The 23,529-nt window shown below is 40.4% G+C and overlaps 1 protein-coding gene across 1 annotated transcript in view; it reads left to right on the top strand.

Moving 5' to 3' along the window:
* Window positions 1–23,529, top strand: part of Ube3c (ubiquitin protein ligase E3C) — a 114,470-nt gene that overhangs the window by 74,381 nt on the left and 16,560 nt on the right. Inside the window, exons 19-21 of the mRNA XM_052172945.1 lie at window positions 8,729–8,941; window positions 14,864–15,052; window positions 15,166–15,232. Coding sequence (XP_052028905.1) covers window positions 8,729–8,941; window positions 14,864–15,052; window positions 15,166–15,232 — 469 coding nt within the window. The remainder of the gene's footprint in view (window positions 1–8,728; window positions 8,942–14,863; window positions 15,053–15,165; window positions 15,233–23,529) is intronic.

The following is a 23,529-nucleotide window of genomic DNA, read 5'->3' as shown; positions in this document are numbered from 1 at the left end:
ATGTCATGGTATGTGCCTCCTCCCTAAAGAAGTAAATGTAATGCAGAGTGTGTGTATAAAACTCTAATATCTTTAGCTGTCAGACAAATGCAAATAAAAGTACGTTGAAATAGCATCCTATCCACTTAGAATAGCAGACATGATGGCTCATGCCTATAATTCCAATATTTGGAATGCAGGGCGATTAAGTTCCATACTGGCCTGAGCTATGTATGGGTGGGTGAAATGCTTATGAGAAAGGGGAGGGGGGAGAACTTTGATGCACAGTTAGTGAGGATATACATATGGGTTCTAGAAGTTCCTCAGAGATTAACTATAGCCCTCAGTTATGTAGCTCATTCTTATTAGGCCTAATATATTCCCAGAGAAAATGAAGTCCGCATGTCCTTGTTGCCCATAATGGTACTTAACAGTGGAACAGATGATGGCATTATAGTATACATACTTGAAATAATATTCAGCTATAAAGAATAAGATCAGGCCATTTGCAGGAAAATAAATGGGACTCAACAACATTATATTGAGTTAAATAATTCAGACCCAGAGAAATATGTACCACATGTGCACCCTGGTATGTGGAAGGTAAAAACTAGTTGTCTTGTATGAAGAATGATATAGAAGTTAGGGAAAAAAAGTGGGGTAGATGAGAGAGACTGGATTTGATCATTGAACACTGTAGGCATGTGTAGAAAATTTACTCTGAGCCGCATTAATGTGTACAATTAATACATGTTAACCAAAAATTAGAGTGTGAGGGGTTGGAGAGATGGATCAGTGGCTAAGAGCACTGACTGCTCTTCCAGAGGTCCTAAGTTCAATTCCCAGAAACCACATGGTGGCTCACAACCATCTGTGAGGGATCTGACACCCTCTTCTGGTATGTCTGAAGACAGCAACAGTGTACTCACATAGCATACAATAAATAAATCTTTAAAAAAAAAAAAAACAGAGTTTGATGGCACATGGCTTTAATTCCAGCACCTAGAATGCTGAGGCAGAAGGATTATGAGTTGAAGGCCAGCCTGAACAAGACTTTGTCTCAAAAAGCAAGGACTTGGCACATAGCTCAGTGATCAAGAGTTTGTACATTCCAACACTGCAGAATAATATCAGAAGTGAATTAATTAAATTAAACTGTATTTCCTTGAGAATGGTGGTTGATTTAGTTCCTCAGAGTGTTCTACATGGGAATTCCTCAGGGGTTTCTGAAATGTCTGTTTACTATCTGATTGTAAGTGGTTAACTTTGCATCAGTATGTCTGCATCCAAATGATTGTACCTGTGCAACACTAACAGCATGGCACCTAAACATTAAATCTGCAAGAGAAGAAAACTATCTATTGATTGATTGTAGTATTTATTGGGTCATAATATATTTAAATTTTCTTAATGCATATGTTAGTGATTGTTTACTGTGATAAAGTGCACAGAGGTCTTCAGAGCAACTTTGCACAGGAAGAATTACCTCCTGTCACTGGTCACTTCTCAGTTAAAAGTTCCATTAGCAGATGGTTCCTGCCTGGGCTGTGGGTCATGGCTGCACTTTGTTGCTTGTAAATCAGGCTCTAGACAGGGATAAGTAAACAGCCTGGCATGTGGTCATGTCATGTTGGACTTTTTCACAGATAGAAGCACCTTAGTCCATTTAAGCCAATTAAGTTCAGAATATTTATTGGAACAAATCTTTTATCGTATTTGAATTCTACTTGAAAATTTCCCCTTGATTCAGAATATTGATTTAATTGGAACAGAATGCCTATAAATCAGATTATTTGGTAATACCATGGTAATATATTTAAAATTTTTAATTAGCAGAATGTGTAACTTCAGCATGCTTTATAATTGTATATTTCAGTAGAGTACATATGAAGTTAATGTATCATAAAGTGAGATGTTGACAGTTAGCAGTTGATCTTGACCTTTCTGGAAGCTGAAAGAATTTATTCTTATATGTCGTTAGTGTCCCTTAGAAATGCTCTCTGGGTTCTGAGACTTAAATCTGTAAAGCTTGAGATGAACACTTAAGCCCTTGCTTGCCTCATCCTTCATGCGACACACTCCTCTCCTCTGCAGTAATCTTTGAGCCTAAGCTTAGTACTTTGTATCTACTTTGATCAAACCAACGCTCTTGTCTTTCCTTAAACTTATGATCTTGACAGTAGCACAGGCCTTCTGAAACTAAGACAGAACCTTTTACTAAATTTAAATTTAGTGACTATGCTAACCAAGGCCATGCACACCTTTAACCCCAGCACTGGGAGACAGAGGCAGGAGGTTCTCTAAGTTTTAAACCAGCTTAGTCTACATAAGAAAGTTCCAGGACTAAATAGTTAAGACCTTGTCTCATCAAAACAAAACAACAAAAACAGTTTAGGGGCTCTGGCACCTATGTTTTTCTCTTAAACAAGATCAGCCTAGAAAGGCAGTTATAAGTTATTGAGCCTAATCTCTAGAGTGAGTTAGACCGGGTAAAGAACTCATCTTGATTGTATGACCTCAAGTGTGTTTAACTTTGATACTATAAATAGGTAGAGCAAGCACTGAAATGGGAAAGCTGGTTAAGAGGTTGGTGACAGAGGAGTCTCAGCCCTGTAGTATATATAGGGCTGAAAGGGAGTGATATACAAGGTGTTTGTTGATAGTTGGGAAAAAGGAAGAGGATGGGAAAGAGCCTGCCTGGTTTGTTCTGAGAACAGAAGGATAGAGGTGGTATTGACTGAGCTCAGGGAAGGTTGGCTAAGAAGTTACTCCATTTACATACCTGAAACATGCCTTAGGTTTTAGATTTAGGCAGACACTGTATTCAATAACAAGGTCTGGACTGAACTGCAGACTGGAAGGGGTGCACACAGAGGGTAGAGCTTGGGAACCAAGTCCTATGGGACAACAGAGTTCCACAAAAGAAAGAGAAAAAAAGGAGAATGCATGGTTTCAGAAGCCTGATAAAAGATTGTCTCAAGGGAAAAGAGGATAATTACTACGATGTTACTGATGGGCCAAATAACACTAGAACAGAGAGGCAGCCTTCTCATTTATCAGTATGGACAATCACTTTGCGTGGAATGGAAGTAAAGCCTGGGCAGATGGTCAGGGAGCTAAGGTACATTCTGTTCTCTTTGACGGTCATCTGGGAACTACTATGGTCATTCAGACTAACAGGCAGGAAAATGAAGGCCATTTTCTTTAGCGCTAGACAAGCAAACTGCTGTTCTTACCCTCTGTATGAAGTACAGACCTGATGCTTTGAGGAAAGAGTATTCTCTGCAGAATTTCATTGGGGTATATTCAGTTCAGGTATTTGAGAATGTGACTTGAGGACTGTGCCTGGAAGAAGACAGGCAGGGTGTTAATTCTCAATGCTTTCCCCCAAGTGTGTCCATAGGTACAGGCAGAGAGGCTTTACTGAAGTCATGGGAGATACTTCAAAGGGAATTGAGATGAGTACGTGGAACCTGAGTGGGAAAGAGGCTGATGACTTACCTCAAGGATGACCCAGACAGCAGCTTCACCTGGGACGTGGTAGAAGTCTGTGTATCTATCCCTTGGGCTGGCTAGCTTGCAAGCTTTGTTCTGCCAGTTCTCAAATTTGCTGAGCTAACCATGAGAATGACTCCCCAGGGAAACATGGGCTGTCAGTTGACTGAAGTCTTGGTTAAGTGAAACAAAGTGGCCACTAACTAGAGAAAGGCAAGAAAGCATGAGCTGGGCCAGATATGACATCACCTAGAACTCCAGCACTGGAGAGAGGCAGGAAGATTGGGAATTCAAGGCCAGCCTGCGATACATGAGATGCTATGTCAAGAAACTAAAGAAAAAGAAACAATGAACTGTGTGTAATCAAACTAAAAGCACAAGACAATGATCACAGGATCCCATCCTAAAGTCTGGACTGTTGAGAAAACCAGGAGGCTGGAGAGATGATTCAGCAGTTCAGACTAACAAGCAGAAGCATGCACTGCTCTTGCAGAGAATCTATGTTTGGTTCCCAATACCTGCCATGGTGGCTCACAGCTCTCCATAACTCCAGTTCTAGGGCATCTGACTCCTGACCTCTAAGAGCACCAGGACACACATTCAGGCAAAACACTTAGATACATTGAAAAATAAGAAAGGAAAGAAAATTAGTCTATGAGTGTGGAGACAAGGAGGAAAGAGCTGAAAAGGAGAAAGGGGACAGACATTAGTGTGGGCAGCCCGGACGGTGAAGGGACTCTGAATGACGTCAGTAGACTAGCTTCAAACTACAACTAGTCACCATAGTCACCAAAGGTTGTCACAGGAGTGTTGGAGTTAAAAGATTTTGCTTTTTAATTTATCATCGTTGTTTTGTTGTTATGTATGTAATATGAAAATGGGTGTGTGCCACAGTGCACTTTTGCAGGTCAAAGGCCAACTGTGCCACTGAATTTTGGAAATGGATCTTGGGGTCTCACTTTAACCTGCTGAAGCCAGGAGTGAGGATCTTGAACTAAAGAGGACCTGGCAGTGCTAGCAGGGTGCCATGGGCCCTAGCCAGTGTAGGTATCACAAGGAGAATGTGTGTTCTGGAGATAACCAGGCCAAAGGGACCTCTTCAGTTCTGTCCCTAGGCGTTAAGATGTGAAAAAAGACATCAGACACTGGGTATTTTTTGGCAGGCACAGAGCAGTATACATAGCTGATGCTGTCCATTGCTAAGGTCAGCACTGGATATGCATTGGATTCCCCAGTGATCCCTGAATCTTAGATGTGAAACCAGAACAGTCCACAAAAGGGAAAAAAAATCAGGTTTAGAGAGAGGATGCAGTGGTTATGAGCACGTACTGCTTTTGCTGTTTTGCTATCAGCACACATATTAGGTAGCTAACAGACTCAAGGGAGGAGTGTCAACATGCACAATCCCACACATACATCTACATAGATGTCCTTTTAAAAAAAGGACACCAGTTAATCAAAAGTTAAAGCAGTTTTGCCTCTAATAGCAGTAACAGTTTGAGTTCTTTCTTCCCCTCCCCCCCCCCATGGCTGTTCCTGTCCAAGTAACAAAACAGCCAGGTGTGTTCAATTTTCTCTCTAGTTGCACATCCATTGGATCACTAATGAGCAGTTGGACTCATTGAAACTAACATTCACACAGGCAACAAATGGGGCTCAGCATCTGGTGCATTAGGCACTGCTGGGGTGCCAACCGCAGCTCTAATTTAGTTTCAGGTAGCTGTGTGGGCCTAAATGCTACAGGAGTTGGCTGTAACTGAAAACCAAAGATTCTAAATGAGTCTAAATGACATGCACATGTTTTATTTTCTAAGCCGTGTGGTTAGCATGATTAGAAATAATTAAAAATATTATTTGCTTGCTTTTTTAGGGTGGCTTTTAAGCAAGACATCATTTCCTATGGTTTTTAGATTAAGTTATAAATGTTCACTTTAGAACTACCTGAAGATTGATAGAGATGCATTTGAAAAGCATTATTTTTTTATTGATTCTTAATGTAGTAAATTACCGAAGTTATTTGGCAGCGAGCAGAAGTAGCCTGTGCTGTGGCTCACATTTCTTTTCCTGATAGAGCCACAATTTGCATTAATTGCATTGAGACTGCACTCACTTATATTAAAAGGCTTCTACTATAATTAATCCTTTTCATTTTAAACCATTTTGGCACAATTTCTGGCTATAAACATTCGTGAAAGACATAACTGGAAAATTCTGTACGGGCTTTTCTGTATTCCTAGCTTTTTTTTTTCCTTCCCCCCCCCCCCTTGGTGACAGGTAGTTATTGATATGTTTCTAGGAACAAGTGTGGTGCAATGGGCTTGAAAATGCTAAGTGGATTATTTTACATAAAAAATAGACAGTTTTAGAGTTTATAACTAACCTGTATTTAGAAAGTACCTTGATTTATGCTTACATTTGTATCTCAGTTGCATACATTATGGAAATTTAATTTATAATCCATTTAGCTGATGCAATCATAGTTTTCAGTGCTACCATTTATTAGTGCTTGTATATTAAATGCTCTAAAGGAAACCTGCCTTACGTAAAAAATTATACCTATGCATTTACATTTTATGAGTCACAATGGAATTTCTGCTTAAAATTCAGGTAGCCCTGATATATTTAACAAATTTCTCTGGTTTATTGTTACTAATGCAGAAATGGCAAACAATGACCTTCCATATTGAACATCCAATGATTTACACTCCACCTTACTTTCAAAGTCCACAGTGTAAATGAGGGCTTTTTCTCAGTACATGAAGATCAATCATGCAGCTTTATGCAAAATGCTCTCCTTGGCTTTGAACTCATCCTTCATTTAGAAGTAATGGTGTTTATAAGTGCTCCAGGTTAATATTATTAACTGTTGTTTGTTGTTTGGGGGGTTTGTTTGTTTGTTATGAGAAGAGTTGCCCATGGGGGAAATTGTGTCATATAGTTATCATTGCCTGGACATGCTGCTGGCCTGGGGGGGGGGGGAGCGAGGGAGGGAGCGGGCACAGACTCAGCATGAACACTGATCTCTGACTTAGACATATTCTAATAGGGAAAACAGAATTTGTGGAGGAAGACTTCTGCGGCTCCATAGAAATTGATTTCTTAGCATGTTAGGTCTTAGGAAAATGAATCAGTCATGGCCTGCTCAGTGTGATGCTTGTGTGTACAAGAGTGTTCAAGAGCACCGACCAAAGAACTTGACAAAGATTGGTTATGGCTTCCAAGTTTGCCTGTCAGAATAAGACACTTAAGAATATTGTGGTGGGTTTTGTTTGTTTGTTTATGTGCATTTGTGCACATGTGGAGGTAAAGAAAGAGTTCTCTCATTCTACCATGTGCTCCTAAAGATTAGACTTATCAGTAAGAACCTGAATTCACCATCTGAGCCACCTTGCCACAGCCTCTAAAATAATTTTTTTTAACTCTTTCCACACATTTCTGAGTCTGTATTGCATTTTACAACTGTGGGCCATTGGAATATTTATTGTGCATGAATCTCACCAGATGTTGGAAACCTTGCATAATTTTACTTTCTATTTCTGCTAGGGAATCTCTGGAGATCCACATAGTAACTAATTAACACTAATTAATCTAGTGGGTGTCAGGAAGAGCAGCTTCCAGCCACAGGCCGCCACAGGCCAAGATTAGAAAGCTGGCAATACTGACAGGTGGGAGTGTGAGGCCCAGTGGGAATCTTCACACATCATTGGTGGTGGGGCGGGGGGGGGGGGGGGGGGGGAGGGAGATGCTAGCATTTTAGTAACAATTTGAACAATGTTTTCCTTGTGCTACCCACCTCTGTGCTCTGCTCCTATGTATGTGTTCATAAAGTCCACAAGTGGAAACACCACACATGTCCATCACCAGGTGAATCTATCACACCACAGCAAATGAAAGAATCTCCATAAACCTGGGATGTGCTGTGTTATTATGAGACTTCTTAGGAGTGCTGAAACTTAGATCTGAAGAGGCGATTCCCTGAGTTTACTCAGGTTTAACCAAGTAAGAAATTCATCAAAGGGGCTGGAGAGATGGCTCAGAGATTAAGAACACTGGCTGTTCTTCCAGTGGACCCAGGTCCAGTTTCCAGCGAAGACATGGCAGTTCACACCTGTCTGTAACTCCAGTTCCAGGAGATTTAACTCATACCCTCACACAGACATATATGCAGGCAAAACACCATTGCATATAAAATAAAAATAAATTGCCAGGCCGTGGTAGCACACGCCTTTAATCCCAGCACTTGGGAGGTAGAGGCAGGTGGATTTCTGAGTTCGAGGCCAGCCTGGTCTACAGAGTGAGATCCAGGACAGCCAGGGCTACAGAGAAACCCTGTCTTAAAAAAAAAAAAACAATAAATAAATAAATAAATAAACAAATAAATAAAACATCAAATAGTTTTGCAAGGTTTATCTGTACTACAATACAAACAATTCAAAAATAACATACAATGAGGACATCTTTCTTATTTTTAACCTTTTTTAGGGGCATGTGGGTGTATATCATATGTATTCAAGAGTTCAACTCAGAGGCTAGAAAAGTATATTAGACCTTCTGGAGCCAGAGTTAAGGTAGTCGTGAGCCCCCTGATGTGAGTGCTGAGAATTGAACTTGGGTCTTCTGGAAGAACAACAGTCTTCTGAACTGCAGAAGTAGAGTGGGCATCTGTATTCTCAGTGCTGATGTGACATCTATAATCACTAGAGAGTTCTGTTCTAGATCTAGCATACCCTCTCTGTAAATATGTCCTCATTTGGAAATAATGTAGTCAAGTTCTGTCCCAAAATCCAATGGCCAGTTTCTTTCTAAGATAAAGAGAAGATGTGACACAAAGCAGACAGGCAGATACAGAGGCAGGAAGTAGAAGCCATGTGCAGAGCTGCCAGGAGCTTGAAGGGAGTAGAAGATCCATCTGCAGAGCTGCGAGACAGTACTCTATTTTGTTTAGTTTCCTGTTGATGTTCACTTGGTGCCTAATATACTATAACCCTAGAGCACTCATATCTGACTGACTGTGGAAAACATTTGCTGACCTAGTGTAGCATGAAGGATTTGGCTCTTAGAAGTCTCATTTGGTATTACACTCCAGTTTTAGCCCTGGCCTGGCACATGGTAAATGCATTGACCTCACATTATCTTGGAAGCAGGGTCTGCCTCTCCGGACTCAGTCACTGTTGAATTAGCTTGTGTTCTGTTATAGGAGGCATACAGATAATATTGACTATTAACCCCTGTCTGCCCTTTGGTCTGTCTGAAGGCTCTGTATGAAAACATGTTGGTGGAACTACCCTTTGCTGGCTTTTTCCTGTCCAAGCTACTGGGAACCAGTGCAGATGTAGACATCCACCATCTCGCCTCATTGGACCCTGAAGTCTACAGGAACCTGCTTTTCCTCAAGAGTTATGAGGAAGATGTGGAGGAGCTGGGACTGAACTTTACTGTGGTGAACAATGACCTGGGAGAAGCCCAGGTGAGCTGGGGACACATACCACCTTTCAGTGAGAAGGTGTTCTTCATGCCGCTGTCACCATGGCATTGTCCTCAATTGGAAACAACTTTTGGCTGGGACTTGACAGCAACAGCAGCTAAAGCTTTCCAGGTCACTCATGTTCTCAGCATCTTTGCAGGGACAGTATGCCCTGCCTGGCAGTCCTTCCCTCTCTGAATTGTCCCCCTAGTTATGTTGAAGTTTCTCTCATTTCCTTACTGGGGGATGACTGACAAACCATCCTTTCTTCACATCTGCCTGGTTGCTCCTGCTGCTTTCATCCTTTCTGCAAAGAAAAAAAAAGGCCTATATTAGAGACAGACGAGGTTTTGTTGTTACTTTTGGTTTGTTGGGCTTTGTTTGGTGTGTATACATGTGTGGGGTTGTGTGTGTGTGTGTGTGTGTGTGTGTGTGTGTGTGTGTGTGTGTGTGTGAGAGACAGGATTTCATGTAGATGAAGCTGGCTTTTCCCAAACACACAGATCCGCCTACTTCTATCTCCTAGGTGTGTGTGTGTGTGTGTGTGTGTGTGTGTGTGTGTGTGTGTGTGTGACAGGATTTCATGTAGATGAAGCTGGCTTTTCCCAAACACGCAGATCCGCCTACTTCTATCTCCTAGGTGCTGAGATTAAAGGCTTATTCAACCTCATACATGACACAAACTTGGTTTTCCTTTCTTTCCATTTTTCTTTTTTCTTTTTCTTTTATTTCTTTTATTTTATTTTGGTGGATGGTGAGGGGTAACAGTCTTTATGTAGACCAGGCCGGCCTTAAACTCAGATCCACCTGCCTCTGCCTCCCAAATGCTAGGATTAAAATTGTGTACTGTTACTGCCACCACCACTCAGGAACCAAACTAGTTTTCTTGATACCAGCTTTATCATTATAGAAGTCTCATTTCATAAAATTCACTCTCTTGGAATATATTCAGAGTTGGTACGCATCACTTTAGCCAGTTGCAAAATAATAATGTTAGGCCAGTGGCCAATCTTCTCTAGATTGTATGTGTTAAGTGTTTCTAAAATTTAGAAAACACCTTAAAAATACTTACAAAGCCATACATACTTTAATCCTAGCTCTAGAGAGGCTGAGGTAGCAGATTTACAAATTCTAAGTGAGGTTGGGCAATATCCAGAATTTGTCTTAGCAAGGAAGAGCACAAAACATACCTCAACCTCACAAGTAGATCATTGCCCCTCAAACTAACTGTGAGTTGAAGCGAGGATTTTATAAACTGTGAAGTATTAACAAGCATAACTTAAAAGTTGTAGTTGGGGCCAGGTGGTGGTGGCGCACATCTGTAATCCCAGCACTCTGGGAGGCAGAGGCAAGCAGATTTCTGAGTTTGAGGCCAGCCTGGTCTACAGAGTGAGTTCCAGGACAGCCAGGGCTACACGGAGAAACCCTGTCTCAGGGAAAAAATTCAAATACAAAAAACAAAAAAAACCCCAAAAGGTTGTAGGTGGGAACCCTTCTGTGTTAACAGTTCATGCTGCTAGAGCTGGCACCCAGACCCTGCCTGTGCTAGTCAGGCACAGTGCCTCCAAATATCATGGTAGCCCTTGATGTAGGACAGTAGTCATCTTTTTCTGAGTTTAGTAATTGGGTTAGTAACTACTTTAGATTTTGTTTTTAATTTTGTGCTTGTTTGTTTTTTTTTTTTGTTTGTTTGTTTGTTCAAAACAGTTCTCACTATATAGCTCTAAATTTCCCCTGTATAGGCTAGCCTCAAACTCACTGCCTGCCTCTACCTCCCAAGTACTGGGATTAAAAACCTGGGCCACTGCACCCAGCAAATTTTGTTCTTTTAAATTTGCAGTATTACTTGTTTCCTTCCTTCCTTCCTTCCTTCCTTCCTTCCTTCCTTCCTTCCTTCCTTCCTTCCTTCCTTCCTTCCTTCCTTCCTTGGTTTGGTTTGGTTTGGTTTGGTTTGGTTTGGTTTGGTTTGGTTTGGTTTTGTTGAGACCGGGTTTCTCTGCTTGGCTTTCCTGGAACTCATTCTGCCTGATCTCACAGAGATCCACCTTGTTTCTGCCTTCTGAGTGCTAGGATTAAAGACATGAGCCGCCACCACCCATCCTGTCACTTGTTTCTAATATAGGTTTTTCAAAGATCATTAGCACATGAAATTACAAGTGAAGTTCTGGTGTATATTCAACCATAATAATAACAGAATAAGTCCCTATATTTCAAATAGCTAGAAGATAGGAGTTTAATTGCTTTTATCATTGAAAAAAATGATAGATGTGTTGGAGATATGTTTAACCTGATGTAAATGTAATACAGCATAGGTCACAGCATCACATCACATAGGATCCCATAAATGCAAATAGTTTTTGTTTTTATGTATTGCCATGAAAAGTAAATTTAGGGGATTGGAGAGAAATTTCAGTCCATAAAACGGTTGCTCTTTAATCAGAAATACGTGAATTTAATTTAATCCCCATTGTCCATGCAGAAGGCCAGATGTTATTACCAGGAACCATCCTAGGTGTGCTCTGTCCCAGGGTTTCAGAATTCACCAACCAGTCACACCTAGGGAATAAATAGGTTAAGAAGAGATTGTTCATGCTGAGCCTTGTGGTGCAGGCCTGTAATCTTAGCACTAAGGGGGCAGAGAACGCAGTGAGGTTTGTACCATCATAAGGGTGTTTTCATTGTACAGCCTTATGTGTGATCCTGTTGCCGTGTATCTTGGTAGCATAATCTCTGTAGTCAAGGTGTCTGTTGCTGTGATAAAACCCTGACCAAAAGCAACTTGAGGAGGAAAGGGTTTATTCATTTTACAATTTGTAGTCCATCATCTAAGGAGTAAGAAAGAGCAGAAACAAGGAAAGAAGCAAGATTCAGGAACTGATCTGATACAGAGGGGTGCTGCAGACTTGACTGACTTGCTCAGCCTGTTTTCTTATAGAACCCAGGACCATCAGCCTAGGGATGGCACCACCCACAGTGAGCTGTGTTTTCCCACATGAATAATCAATCTAGAAAATTCTCTACAAGTCAGTCTGGTGGCCACATTTTCTCAATTAAGGTTCCCTCTTCCTGGGTGACTCTGTCCTCTTATCAAGTTGATATAAAAACTAGTCAGCATGTATGATTACTACCGTGAGGTGTTGCTGCCTGAGGTAGCTGCTGGTAGCATAGAATTTTTCTCTGCATTAAGAAATAATAGATAAACCGTGTAGTGGTGGCACACGCCTTTAATCCTAGCTCTTGGGAGGCAGAGGCAGGTGGATTTCTGAGTTCGAGACCAGCCTGATCTACAGAGTGAGTTCCAGGACAGCCAGGGCTACACAGAGAAACCTTGTCTCGAAAAACCAAAAAAAAAAAAAAAAAAAAAAAAAAAAAAAGTAATAGATAGTAAAATAGGAATAGCCATACTAAAGATCTGATTAGAAGAATAAGGAAGTATAGTGGTAGGGTGGTAGAGGGACTCTGCAGAAGCAGATCAAAGCAGGCAACCCTCTGTGCTATATGTCACTATTCTTCTCTGTAAAGAAGCAGTTCTATTACCAGAGTATTTCCTTCAGTTAAATACTCTGTTTATTATTTACAGGAGGAAAAAGCCAAAAGTATAACAAGACCATAAGACCATAAGTAATGATGAATAGTTGGGCTGGAGTCATAAGGCATTAGTGGAGTCCTCAATTTTCTTGACTGTGTAGCCTTAGACCTTCCCTGTGCAGGAGCAGCTGTGGTATTATCACAGCTTACCCTCAGAAGTGCCAAAGGAATATACCTACAAGGAGAACTTCCCTGTGCGGGGTTTGTTTTGTTTTGTTTTGTTTTGCTTTGCTTTGCTTTTTGTTTTGTTTGTTTTTTTTTTTTTTTTTTCATTGCACTGCTGTAGTGGAACCCAGGATCTCATGATGCTGGTCATGTCTTCTCCCATTAAGCTATGCCCGTGACCTTCCTGTTCAGTCTTCAAAGGGTGTCTTAATGTACCCATCAAACCTAGAATTGTGGCACATTTGGTAAAGGTGTATCAGTATTTCATAAGTTACTAGAAATTCCACTATTAGATGATGGGTGGTCATAGAAGTCCTTTTAATTGAAAACTTGATTGTTTGTCTTCACATTCTACAATCACATCATCATCTATTTACCTACCTTAATCCATTTAAAGGAAGTGGTGTTTTTATATATGGAAACATAATAGCCAGCCTCAGAAGGTCTGGTTAGCAGATGAACTGTCAGCTGAATACAAGCAGAAGAATTAACTAATGAACAGTCCTCACTCAGCTTAGAAACAATGGCTTAAAAGCCCATTGTAAGATTTGATGGGTCCCAAATTGAGAAAGCAAATTAGTAAGAAAGGTTGAATGTCTAAAATGAAATACTGCAGGAAGAGAATCAGCCACTTTCATCAATGAAGTTTAAAGCTACATAACTTCGATAAAATGGTAACGAGCAGGTTACCATGCCCTCTAGAACCAGATTCAGGTTTATTTAAGTAAAGTTTTTCACCTAACACTGAAATGTCCTTTATATAAAGTAGTAAAACTTGGGGGCATAGAAAGTACTACACAGGCGGATAGTATGTTCTTGTTAGACTAGAGATAGAAAATAGACTTGAAAAGGAAGTAGAGCTGGGGAAGGTGGTAGTGACTGATGCCAGGAGTTCTGTGATGTGTAACAGAAGCACCCTGTGGCTACAGCTTGCCTCCTGCTCCCCAGACACAGAGCCTGTTTCAGACCATCACTCTTTGTTCACCAGCAGTAGTGCCATCGTTAATGTGGAAATACAGGAATGTCTTTGCTCCTTTATTTTGTGCCCCCACCCCACCCCTAGCCACCATTATGTGGCCCAGGATAGGCTTAAATTAGCTGTCTGCCTTTGTTTTCCAAGTGCTGGGATTATAAGTACGAAGCCCTCACTTATTTATTATATAATCTTCATCCTCAGATTAGGTAACCTCTGCTAACACCAGAACTGCATTTCTGTTATGTGGTTATAAACAAGGCATTTCAGAGCATGCTCTTGTAGCTAATGCTACTACATCTGTGATAATCTTCTCTATCTGCGAAAGTTCACACAGTCATAGTACCTACTGCTGAGGCAAGGGCTCAGGATAAAGGTGAGACTGCATTTCCGTTGCACTATTTTCACGCTGACCCTTCCATGACATTTAAAGAGCTATTTTTCAGATTCAATCTAGATGTGGAAACACAGTGTAGCCAGGAGGTGGTGGCCATGGTGCACACCTTTGTTCACAGAGCTGGGGAGGCAGAGCCCGGCCAGTCTCTGTGAGTTCAAGGACAGCCTGGTTTACAAAACAAGTTGCAAAACAGCTAGGACTACACACAAAGAAACCCTGTATTGAAAAACCAAGATAAATAAAGAAATAGTGTAGCTGTATGGGTAGGGGGCACTTTTGTTTTGTCTTTTTCTTTATGTTTTGGTTTCTTTTGAATTTTGTTTTTAAAAGTATTTTCAATGTATAACTCAGTATAGACTAGAAATCTTATTGCCTTAGCTTTCCAAGTGGTGGAATTAATAGGCATGCCAATATATCTTTCTCCTTCCCTTCAAAATCATTTACCACTGTTCTTTAAATCAAACATTCTATAATAGAAGCAACATTCTAAAAAGATTAAAGGGAATATAGTGTCCGTTTATTCTCCAGAATGAGTGCCTTGTTCTCTGGGACTAGAATGATCCTTTGATTCATAACTTTGTTCTTAGTGGTTCTACTTTTTAAAAATGAAATTGTTACAATTCCATTATTTCTCAGTGCTAGGATAGGACAGATGCTTAATGATGGGAAAGAAAGAAGGCCGGCCTCTTGTTATGGCTGTCCCATCCTGAGCCTGTGCTATTGGTGTTTGTTGGATTTTTATTTTCCAAAACTTTTGTTTCCCTGTTTTCCCGCCTCTAGAACCCTATGCTTTCTGTTACAGGTGGTTGAACTAAAATTTGGTGGGAAAGACATCCCAGTAACTGGGGCCAACCGAATTGCCTACATCCACCTAGTGGCTGACTACCGGCTGAACAAGCAGATCCGACCGCACTGCCTAGCTTTCCGCCAGGGCCTGGCCAATGTTGTGAGCCTAGAATGGCTCCGAATGTTTGACCAACAGGAAATTCAGGTATCATGGTTACTACTCTCAAAGACACACTTGTCTCAGGAAATAAAACACTTTCTGAAAATAATCTCTTCAGGTTTACAATTTAACCTTTTCCCTCCCTTTCACTTCCTCAGGTATTAATTTCTGGTGCACAAGTTCCTGTAAGTCTGGAGGACCTAAAATCCTTTACAAACTATTCAGGTATGTAGCACCACATTAGATCAGTTTTCCATAGGTCTTTCCCATAGGTCAGTTGTCACTGTAACCTCTTATATCCCTATTTTCTGTCCACCTTACTGTGAACTACTGTCCTCAGTCACTTGCATACTGGAAGCTTTTATCATTTTTTTGTTGTTATTGTTTTTTTTTGAGACAGGGTTTCTCTGTGTAGCCCTGGCTGTCCTAGAACTCACTCTGTAGACCAGTCTGGCCTCAAACTAAGAAATCCACCTGCCTCTGCCTCCTGAGTGCTGGGATTAAAGGCGTGTGCCAGCACCGCCCGGCTTCTTGTTTTTATAACGTTCGGTATATTTTGTATTTTGTTCTTCATAATTTACCTTTTATTTCTACTCATGCAGTTTGGTTATTCCCAGTCTTGCTGGGCATGGTGGTATTCTTCCTTAACTTCCTTTTCTCAGTACTTAAAAGACATAAGTAGGGGATTTTTGTGAATTCTAGGCCAGCCTGGCCTATAGAATGAGCCCCCAGACAGCCAGGGCTATGTAGAGAGACTTTGTCTCAAAAACAACAATAAAAAGAGTGATAGGCCAACTAACATACCATCTGTATTATATGTGCTTAGCATGTGTGAGCCTCTGGCTTCAAGTCCCAGCACAAGAGTCTTTAAATGAATAAATAAATGAAGCCATACTAGCCATTCTATTACTAGACACCAAATGCACACAGGCTTATATTCCTGTACATATTTGAGGGAGGGGAGCTGGTTGGTTGGTTGGTTGTTTTTTTTGAGACAGGGTTTCTTTGTGTAACCCTGGCTGTCCTGAAACTCACTCTGTAGACCAGGCTAGCTGGAACTCACAGAAATCCACCTGCTTCTACCTTCCAGTGCCACCCAGATCAAAGCCAGCTTGTTTTGTTTTCTTATGTTATATAATATGTTTTAATTAACATAGTGGGCTTGGAGGTACATTCCTTTAATACCAGAACTCAGGAGGCAGAGGCAGGGGGCATCTCTTAGTTTAAGGCCAGCCTAGAGTATGTAGTGAGTGAATTTCAGGCCAGCCAGAGGTACATACTAGAATTCTGTCTCAGAAATGGAGGTTGGTATTGCATAGATGGTTACGAATGCTAGATGATGAAAACTTCAAAGCCAACTAGGGTGATTTAGCAAGATCTTGTCTCAACACAAAGAAGGTAACAAAAAGTTTATTATCTTGATGGTAAGGTGCATGCTTACAGCTTGCCTGAGTTCAATCTCCAGTTTAAAGAATTGGGAGAAGACTAATTAGCAGAATTATATTTTAGGTTAATTAATCAAATGAAAAAACAGAAATTCATCATTCCTGATGGGTTTGTTCCTGGGCTTTGGCACTGTTGAAGGAGGTATAAAAAGAGAGAAAGGGGTTTAGGGAGTGGCGGTGTGGGGGAAGGGGTGCCTAGGTGTGCCCATGCCCAGGCACCTCTTCCCCCTGAAGGACCACATGCACACAGACATGGTATAGAATAGAGTTTGTTCAGGGCAGAGGATGGGAGTTAGAGAGGCAGAGAGAGAGAGAGAGAGAGAGGGAGAGAGAGAGAGAGGGAGAGAGAGAGAGAGAGAGAGAGAGAGAGAGAGAGAGAGAGAGAGAGAGAGAGTGAGAGAGTGAGTGTGTGTGTGTGTAGATAAGTGGAGGCCATGACCACGTGGAGAGAGGTGGGAGGGGAGGAGAGCAGAGAGGAGGTGAGAGAGCCAAGAGGGGAGAGTGATGAGAGCGGCTGGGCAAGCAGCCCCTTTTATAGTGGGCCAGGTCTGTGGGGCGGGGCATACCTGGCTGTTGCCAGGTAAATGGGGTGGAGCTTGGACAAAATACTAACAATTCCACTGACAGCATCAAAAAAGAATAGAATTCAAATGAACCCAGTTGTGCAAGCATAGGGCATATATAATGAAAACTGCAAAAAGTTGTGAAAAATTAAATGAGATCTAGCAGAACCATGGAGGCAGAGGCCTTTAATCCCAGCACTGGGAAGGCAGAGGTAGGTGGATCTCTAAATTAACTTCAAGAACAGCCTGGTTTACTGCATTCTGGGACAGCCAGGGCTATACAGTCTCAAAAACAAAAACAACAAAACAAAAGGAAATTAAAGGAAAGCTAAATAAACAAACTTTGATTTAACTGAAAGACTCACTATTGTTAAAATGATAATTATTTCCAAATTGACCTATAAATTCAATCTAATTATGTGTCAAAATCCCAACAAAGTTTACAACAAAGCTACTAATTTTAAATTTTCTTTGACAACATAGAGGATCTGCAATAGCCAAACCATTTTGTTGCAGATTTATTCATTTTATTTTATGTGTATGTTTTACTTCCAATGTATGTTTGGTATGCACAGAAACATTAGATTCCCTGTTGTGAACTACCATGTGGGTTCTGGGAACCAAATCTGTGTCCTCTGCAAGAAGAATCAGTGCTCTTAACTATTTGTTGGGTTTCAGGAATTGTCACACAAACAATACAAACACTAATCTCATTTAAGCAAGAATAGTTTATTGAAAGCACACCCTAATATTGATCAGACCAGGGGCATAGTTCAGAATAATCTGAACTATGACAATAGTTTTTCGTCTGCTTATAAAGGAAAAAACCACAATGAGTTCATAGACAGGTACAGGAAGTGCTAACCTTTGGTCAGCTCTGAATCAAGATATTTTAGACAAAACAGTTCATATTGACTGTTAACTTGATGTGTCCTTTGTGGAAATTTTGTGGAATTTCTTAAGATTAACAAACCTTAGAAGATAGCATAACAGCATAATATAAAATGGGATGTGGTCAGCATGAGCCTATTCTGAGTCAAGTTGTTTTTCTGTGTCAATGACTGGCAGGCATAGAACAAATTGGCTACAGCTATCTTGAGGGAGAAGGGGGTCAGACCATAAAATTATATAGCCATCTCTGGACCCCCAAAATGATTTTAAAGAAGAAATTAGAGTTTTGCCTCATTTAAAAATTAGGAAATGCCAGAGTGGCAGTGAGGCAGTGATAAGAGGACAGGTACGCTCAATAACCAGAGTTCCTGATGATACATCCTGGTGTTTATGGTTGGCTGCTTTTCCAACAAGCATCAAAACAGTCCATGCGGCTTGTAGGCCATCTTGTCAAAAGGGTGAACAAACTGACTTTATAACATTTCTTAGTAGAAAACAGCATGGAATAGCTCCACTGACACAAGTGAAATCTGTAAAACCTTAAATGAACAAAAAGAAGTCTTTATGTCTTTGGGCTAGTCAAATAGTTTCACATAGGATACAGAGAGAACTGGATAGGCTGGACTAACTCAACGTTGCAGTCTTCTATGTTTGAATAGATGCCATTAAGAAAATGAATTATCTGGGCAGTAGTGGCATATTCCTTTAGTCTCAGCACTAAAGGCAGAAGTAAGGATGAGTTTGAGGCCAGCCTGCTGGTCTACAGAGTGAGTTCCAGGACAGCCAGGGCTACACAGAGAAACCCTGTCTAAAAACAAAGAGCAGAGAGAGAGAGACAGAGATAGAGGGGGAAAGAAAGAGAGAGAGAGAGAGAGAGAGAGAGAGAGAGAGAGAGAGAGAGAGAGAGAGAGAGAGAGAGAGAGAGAGAGAGAGAAAGAAAGAAAGAAAGAAAGAAAGAAAGAAAGAAAGAGAAAGAGAAGGAAAGCCAGCCTTGGTCTATACAGCAAGTTCCATAACAGTCAAGGCAATTAAATAAAGATACCCTGCCTCAAAAATCAAACAACAGCAAAAACAGACCTGGTGGCCCATCCTCTAGTCCCAGCATTTAGAACACAGAGGGGTATCACAGTGTTCTAGGATAGGTAGGGCTGCACAGAGAAATCCTGTCTCAAAAAGAAAAAAAAAAAAAAACTCAAAGAAATAATGAATGAATAAAGGAAAATGAGGTAGAACCTGATGGTGATGGATGGCATTGTACTCCTTAATCTTAGCACTTGGGAGCCCAAGGCAGGTAGATCTGTGAGTTAGAAGCCAGGCTGATCTGCATAGTTCCTGGATAGCAGGGACTAAATAGGGAGCCCCTTTGTCAAAAACCCTGGCAAACCAAGTTCCTTGAATTCCAGTGGCCCTTTGTGTAAACAAAGGTTTTACTGGGTGAGGAAGATTAAAACATTTGCATAAAAGTCTTAATAGATTGGAGATAAAAAGATATAAATTCTGGGGGTTGAGAGATGTCTGAGGGGTTAAGAGCACTTGACTTCCCAGAGGTCCTGAGTTCAATTCTCAGCAACTGCATGGTGGCTCACAACCATCTGTAATGGGATCCCATGCGTCTTCCGGAGTGTCTGAAGAGAGTGTACTCACATAAAATAAATCTTGTAATGAAAAAAAAAAAAGGTCTTAAATTCCTTGCCCTCAATATAAGTTCTATAATATTTGATTAAAAAAAAGATTCATTTACCCATCTGATGTTTCCTAAAGGAAAGAATAAAGGATAGGCACAGCTTGGGATAGAACAGTTTCAAAGTGTGACTGATAAAAGGGTCACAATATGAAAAGAGCTCTTGCCACTCAATGATAAGCTTAAAAACATAGGCCAAAAAAAAGTTAGAAGACTCTCTAACAAGATAAGTAAATGGTACAGCAACTGTGTAAGCACATAGAGAAGTACTTAACACCCATCCTTAGTGATTAGAGAGATGAAGTTAAGCACTGTTAAATGGCTGTGGTTAGCACAGACAATTTCAAGTGTTTGTAGAGAGAGCTTGGTACTCTCTTGATAGGTATCAATGTTAAGAACAGTTTCTTTGAAAAGGTTTGGAGTTTTCTCCCCCAGACAAGGTTTTTCTTTGTAGCCTTGACTGTCCTTGGAACTTCCCCAGCAGACTGGGTGATCCTCAAACTCAGATTCTGCTTGCCTCTTCCTCTCCAGTGCTGGGACTAAAGGTGTACACCATTATAACAGCTTTTTTGGAGTTATTTAAAAGTTGAATATTTGAACAACTGGGTTTCTGCAAAAGGTGAAGTCATACCCAAGTTTCACACTATAGACAGAAATAACAAAGTAGATTAACAACCTCACTATAAACTTTTGTGTAGTATAGTGTAAAGTGAAGAAAATATTTTCAAGTCAGACATAAATATCGAGTTCCTAGAACAGATTAAACTTTTATCAACTAAGTGCTGTGATGATGGTGAGACATAATCTCAAGTTCAAAGCTAGAAGTGGTAATGTACATGTTAATGTGGGAAGTAAAGAAAAACCACAGTAAGATGTCATTTCATACTCATTTAGGGATAGTCTTAAACAACATAGTTGTTGGGCAGGATGTAGAAAAATTAAAAGCTTCATCTGCTGCTTATAACAATCTAAAATGTTACAGCTGTGGTAAGAATGGCTCTGGTTCCTGAAAGAGAACAGCTTGGTAGAGTACTTCCTGGAGTCTGTGGTTCTGTTCCTATCACCACCCAGTAAAAAAAGCCAAAATAAGCTGGGCAGTGGTTGTGAACATCTTTAATCCCAGCACTCAGAAGGCAGAGGCAGGCAGATCTGGAGTTCCAGGACAGCCAGAGAGAGAGAGAGAAATGCTATCTCAAAAAAATAAAAATAAGGGCTGGAGAGATGATTCATTGGTTAAGATCATTGAAAACTCTTCCAAAGGTCCTGAGTTCAATTCCCAGCAACTACATGGTGGCTCACAAATATCTATAATGGGATCCGATGCCCTCTTCTGGTGTGTCTAAAGACAGTGACAGTGTGCTTATATACATAAAATAAATAAATAAATCTTTCTTAAAAGATTATTTTTGTGTATGGGTGTTCTTCCTTAATGTGTATCTGACTTAGTGTTAGATTCCCCTGGCACCAGAATTATAAGCAGTTGTGAACCGTCATGAATGATGCTAAGAATCAAACCCGGGTCCTCTGGAAGAGTAGGCAATACTCTACATTGCTGAACCAACTTTTCAGCCTCTTTTTAAAAAATTTTAGGACTGTGTATGAGTATGCATAGATGCACAAAAATGCAACAATATTTTTGTGGTCAGAGAATAGCTTGTGGAAGTCAGTTCTGTTCTAATATGTGAGACCCAGAAATTAAGTTCAGATCATCAGGTTTGGTAGCAAGTTACATAGAGACACTGAGCTAATTGTACAGGCCCCAACATGAATGAGTCTTGAGCCCATTGTGAAAGAGACCAGAATAAATGACAGATATTAGATGATTCTGCTTATGTGAAGTACCTGAAAGAGGCTCAAAGACTTATAAGAGATGACCCAGGGTGTAAAATGTTCTTGATCCCAGGGATCCACATAGTAAGAAAAGAACCACAGACACACACTAAATAAATAAACAAATGTACATTTTAAATTAAGAAAAATCCAAGCTAGATGTAGTCCTCAAGAGACTGAGGCAAGATTTCTGTGTTAAAGACAAATCCTAGACTTTACAGACCAGGAGACAGGTGGAAAGGGAAGAGAAGGGAAAAGAGAGAAGGAAACACCCAGCTAGAATTCCTATGCTCAGTTAAAAGGTGTTTCGTATGCACCGTCTGTAGTTAGAGACAGACTAGAGACAGACGTTCAGGGGTGTCTGTAGGAGCTTTGTGAGAAAAATGGAAATGTTCTAAACATGGATGTGGTGGTAATTCTAAATTTACCACCACATCACTTACATTTTGCATTGACATTGTGCATTTTTTCCTTCTGTAATTGCTGTTGCTCCAAACCTGAACTCTAATCTTATATAAAAACAAATAATGCCACAGGTCATAGTGATTGCATTCTCCCGTCATATGTTTAGGAAAATGCCATCATTCTGACCTTTCTTTACCAAGAAATTGCCCTGAGTTGTTTGCCTTCCCTGTCTACACTGAGAGTTTATACCTTTAAGGATTCCAGCTATTCCAGTAAATAGATTTAAAAGATTACCGTAGTCATTTTGGTGCCAATTAATGCACTTAAGATATCTTATTGATGTTATTTCTGTAGTGTATTAACAATGAGGGAACAATATATGGCAATTATTTTAGTTTTAGGAAGCACTTAATGAGATTAAAATCTATAAGTAGCAGATAGTACATCTTAGAATTGTGTCTAGTAACAGGCAGGGCTGGTTGTCAGCCACAGTCTGAACCTTATCTGTCAGAAGGAGTGGCAATAAATAGACATGGAGATCACATTGGCCAAGTGCCTAGCTCTCTGAGAAATACTGTGTCAGTGTCTACCATTTGTTAGATATATAGCCAAGTGTCAGTTCCTACTCAAGGTCTACTCCACATATTGTTGGTTTCTAGTGTTTGTTAGGCATCATTTCATGCCTGCTCCATCATGGTCACATCTACTTTCTGCAAAGGATCAGAGAGGCAGGTATTTTTTTGTTTGTTTGTTTTTTTGACCTAGAAAACCTACTCCCCTATCTCACAGGCCCCCTCAAAACATTGGTGTTATATTCCCAAGTTTGTTGCTACTACTTCTGCATTGGTTTAGGGTGGGGATAGGGTATTTGTTTGCTTTGGTTTTGTTTGTTTGTTTGGACAGTGTACTCTATAGCTTTGGCTGTCCTGTAACTCAATCCCTTGAGTTTGGCTGGCCTCAAACTCAAGGGATTCACTTGCCTCTGCTTCCCAAGTTCTGGGATGAAAGGTATGTGCTGCCATTCCCTAGCTTGGTTTTTTTGGTGGTTTGTTTGTTTTGGTTTGTTTTGTTTTATTGAATATAATCTTCATTACATTTCAAGTGGTAAAACCTGCCATGGACAGTTGGGGGTGGGGGGATTTAGATTTCAGGAGAGATACAGGTTCGGTGAGTGACAAACAGAAACAACCAGAGGCAGCTTGAATCCGAATGTATTTAGGAGCTCTAAAGTAAGGATTTTTGTACATGAAGAGTTGGTATTACCATTTCAAAAGATGTATCCTGTGAGGCAGGCACAATTATCATAACCATTTGGCACAAGGAAATGCAAAATCAATCAGGTTCAATGTTTCTCTTATAACAGAATCAGAGGATCAATTTACAGATAACATCAGTCTTTCTGATTAAAATACAGAGTGACTTGTAGTTAACAGCAAACCTTTAAATAGTTTAAAGTTTCTTATTCCTCCTGGGTCTTAATGAGTTTCCTTGAGTGATCCTTATCTAACATTTAGCTTTTACCTTGTAAAAACTTCTTGTCTTAATCAGTGCTTTCCATATCAAAGTGTCAGAGCCGCCCTCATCTACATGTGCATAGCCATATACATTTTCATGTTGTTGGGGGGTTGTAATTACGTAAATGACTATGAGGCAAAGTGTTGTAGTTCTTAAAAAAGAGTTTGTGGCCTGTGATTCTACTTCAGAGAA

The sequence above is a fragment of the Apodemus sylvaticus genome, chromosome 2 (assembly GCF_947179515.1).
Source record: "Apodemus sylvaticus chromosome 2, mApoSyl1.1, whole genome shotgun sequence".
NCBI lineage: Eukaryota > Metazoa > Chordata > Mammalia > Rodentia > Muridae > Apodemus > Apodemus sylvaticus.
This window is presented reverse-complemented; position numbering and strand designations above follow the sequence as displayed.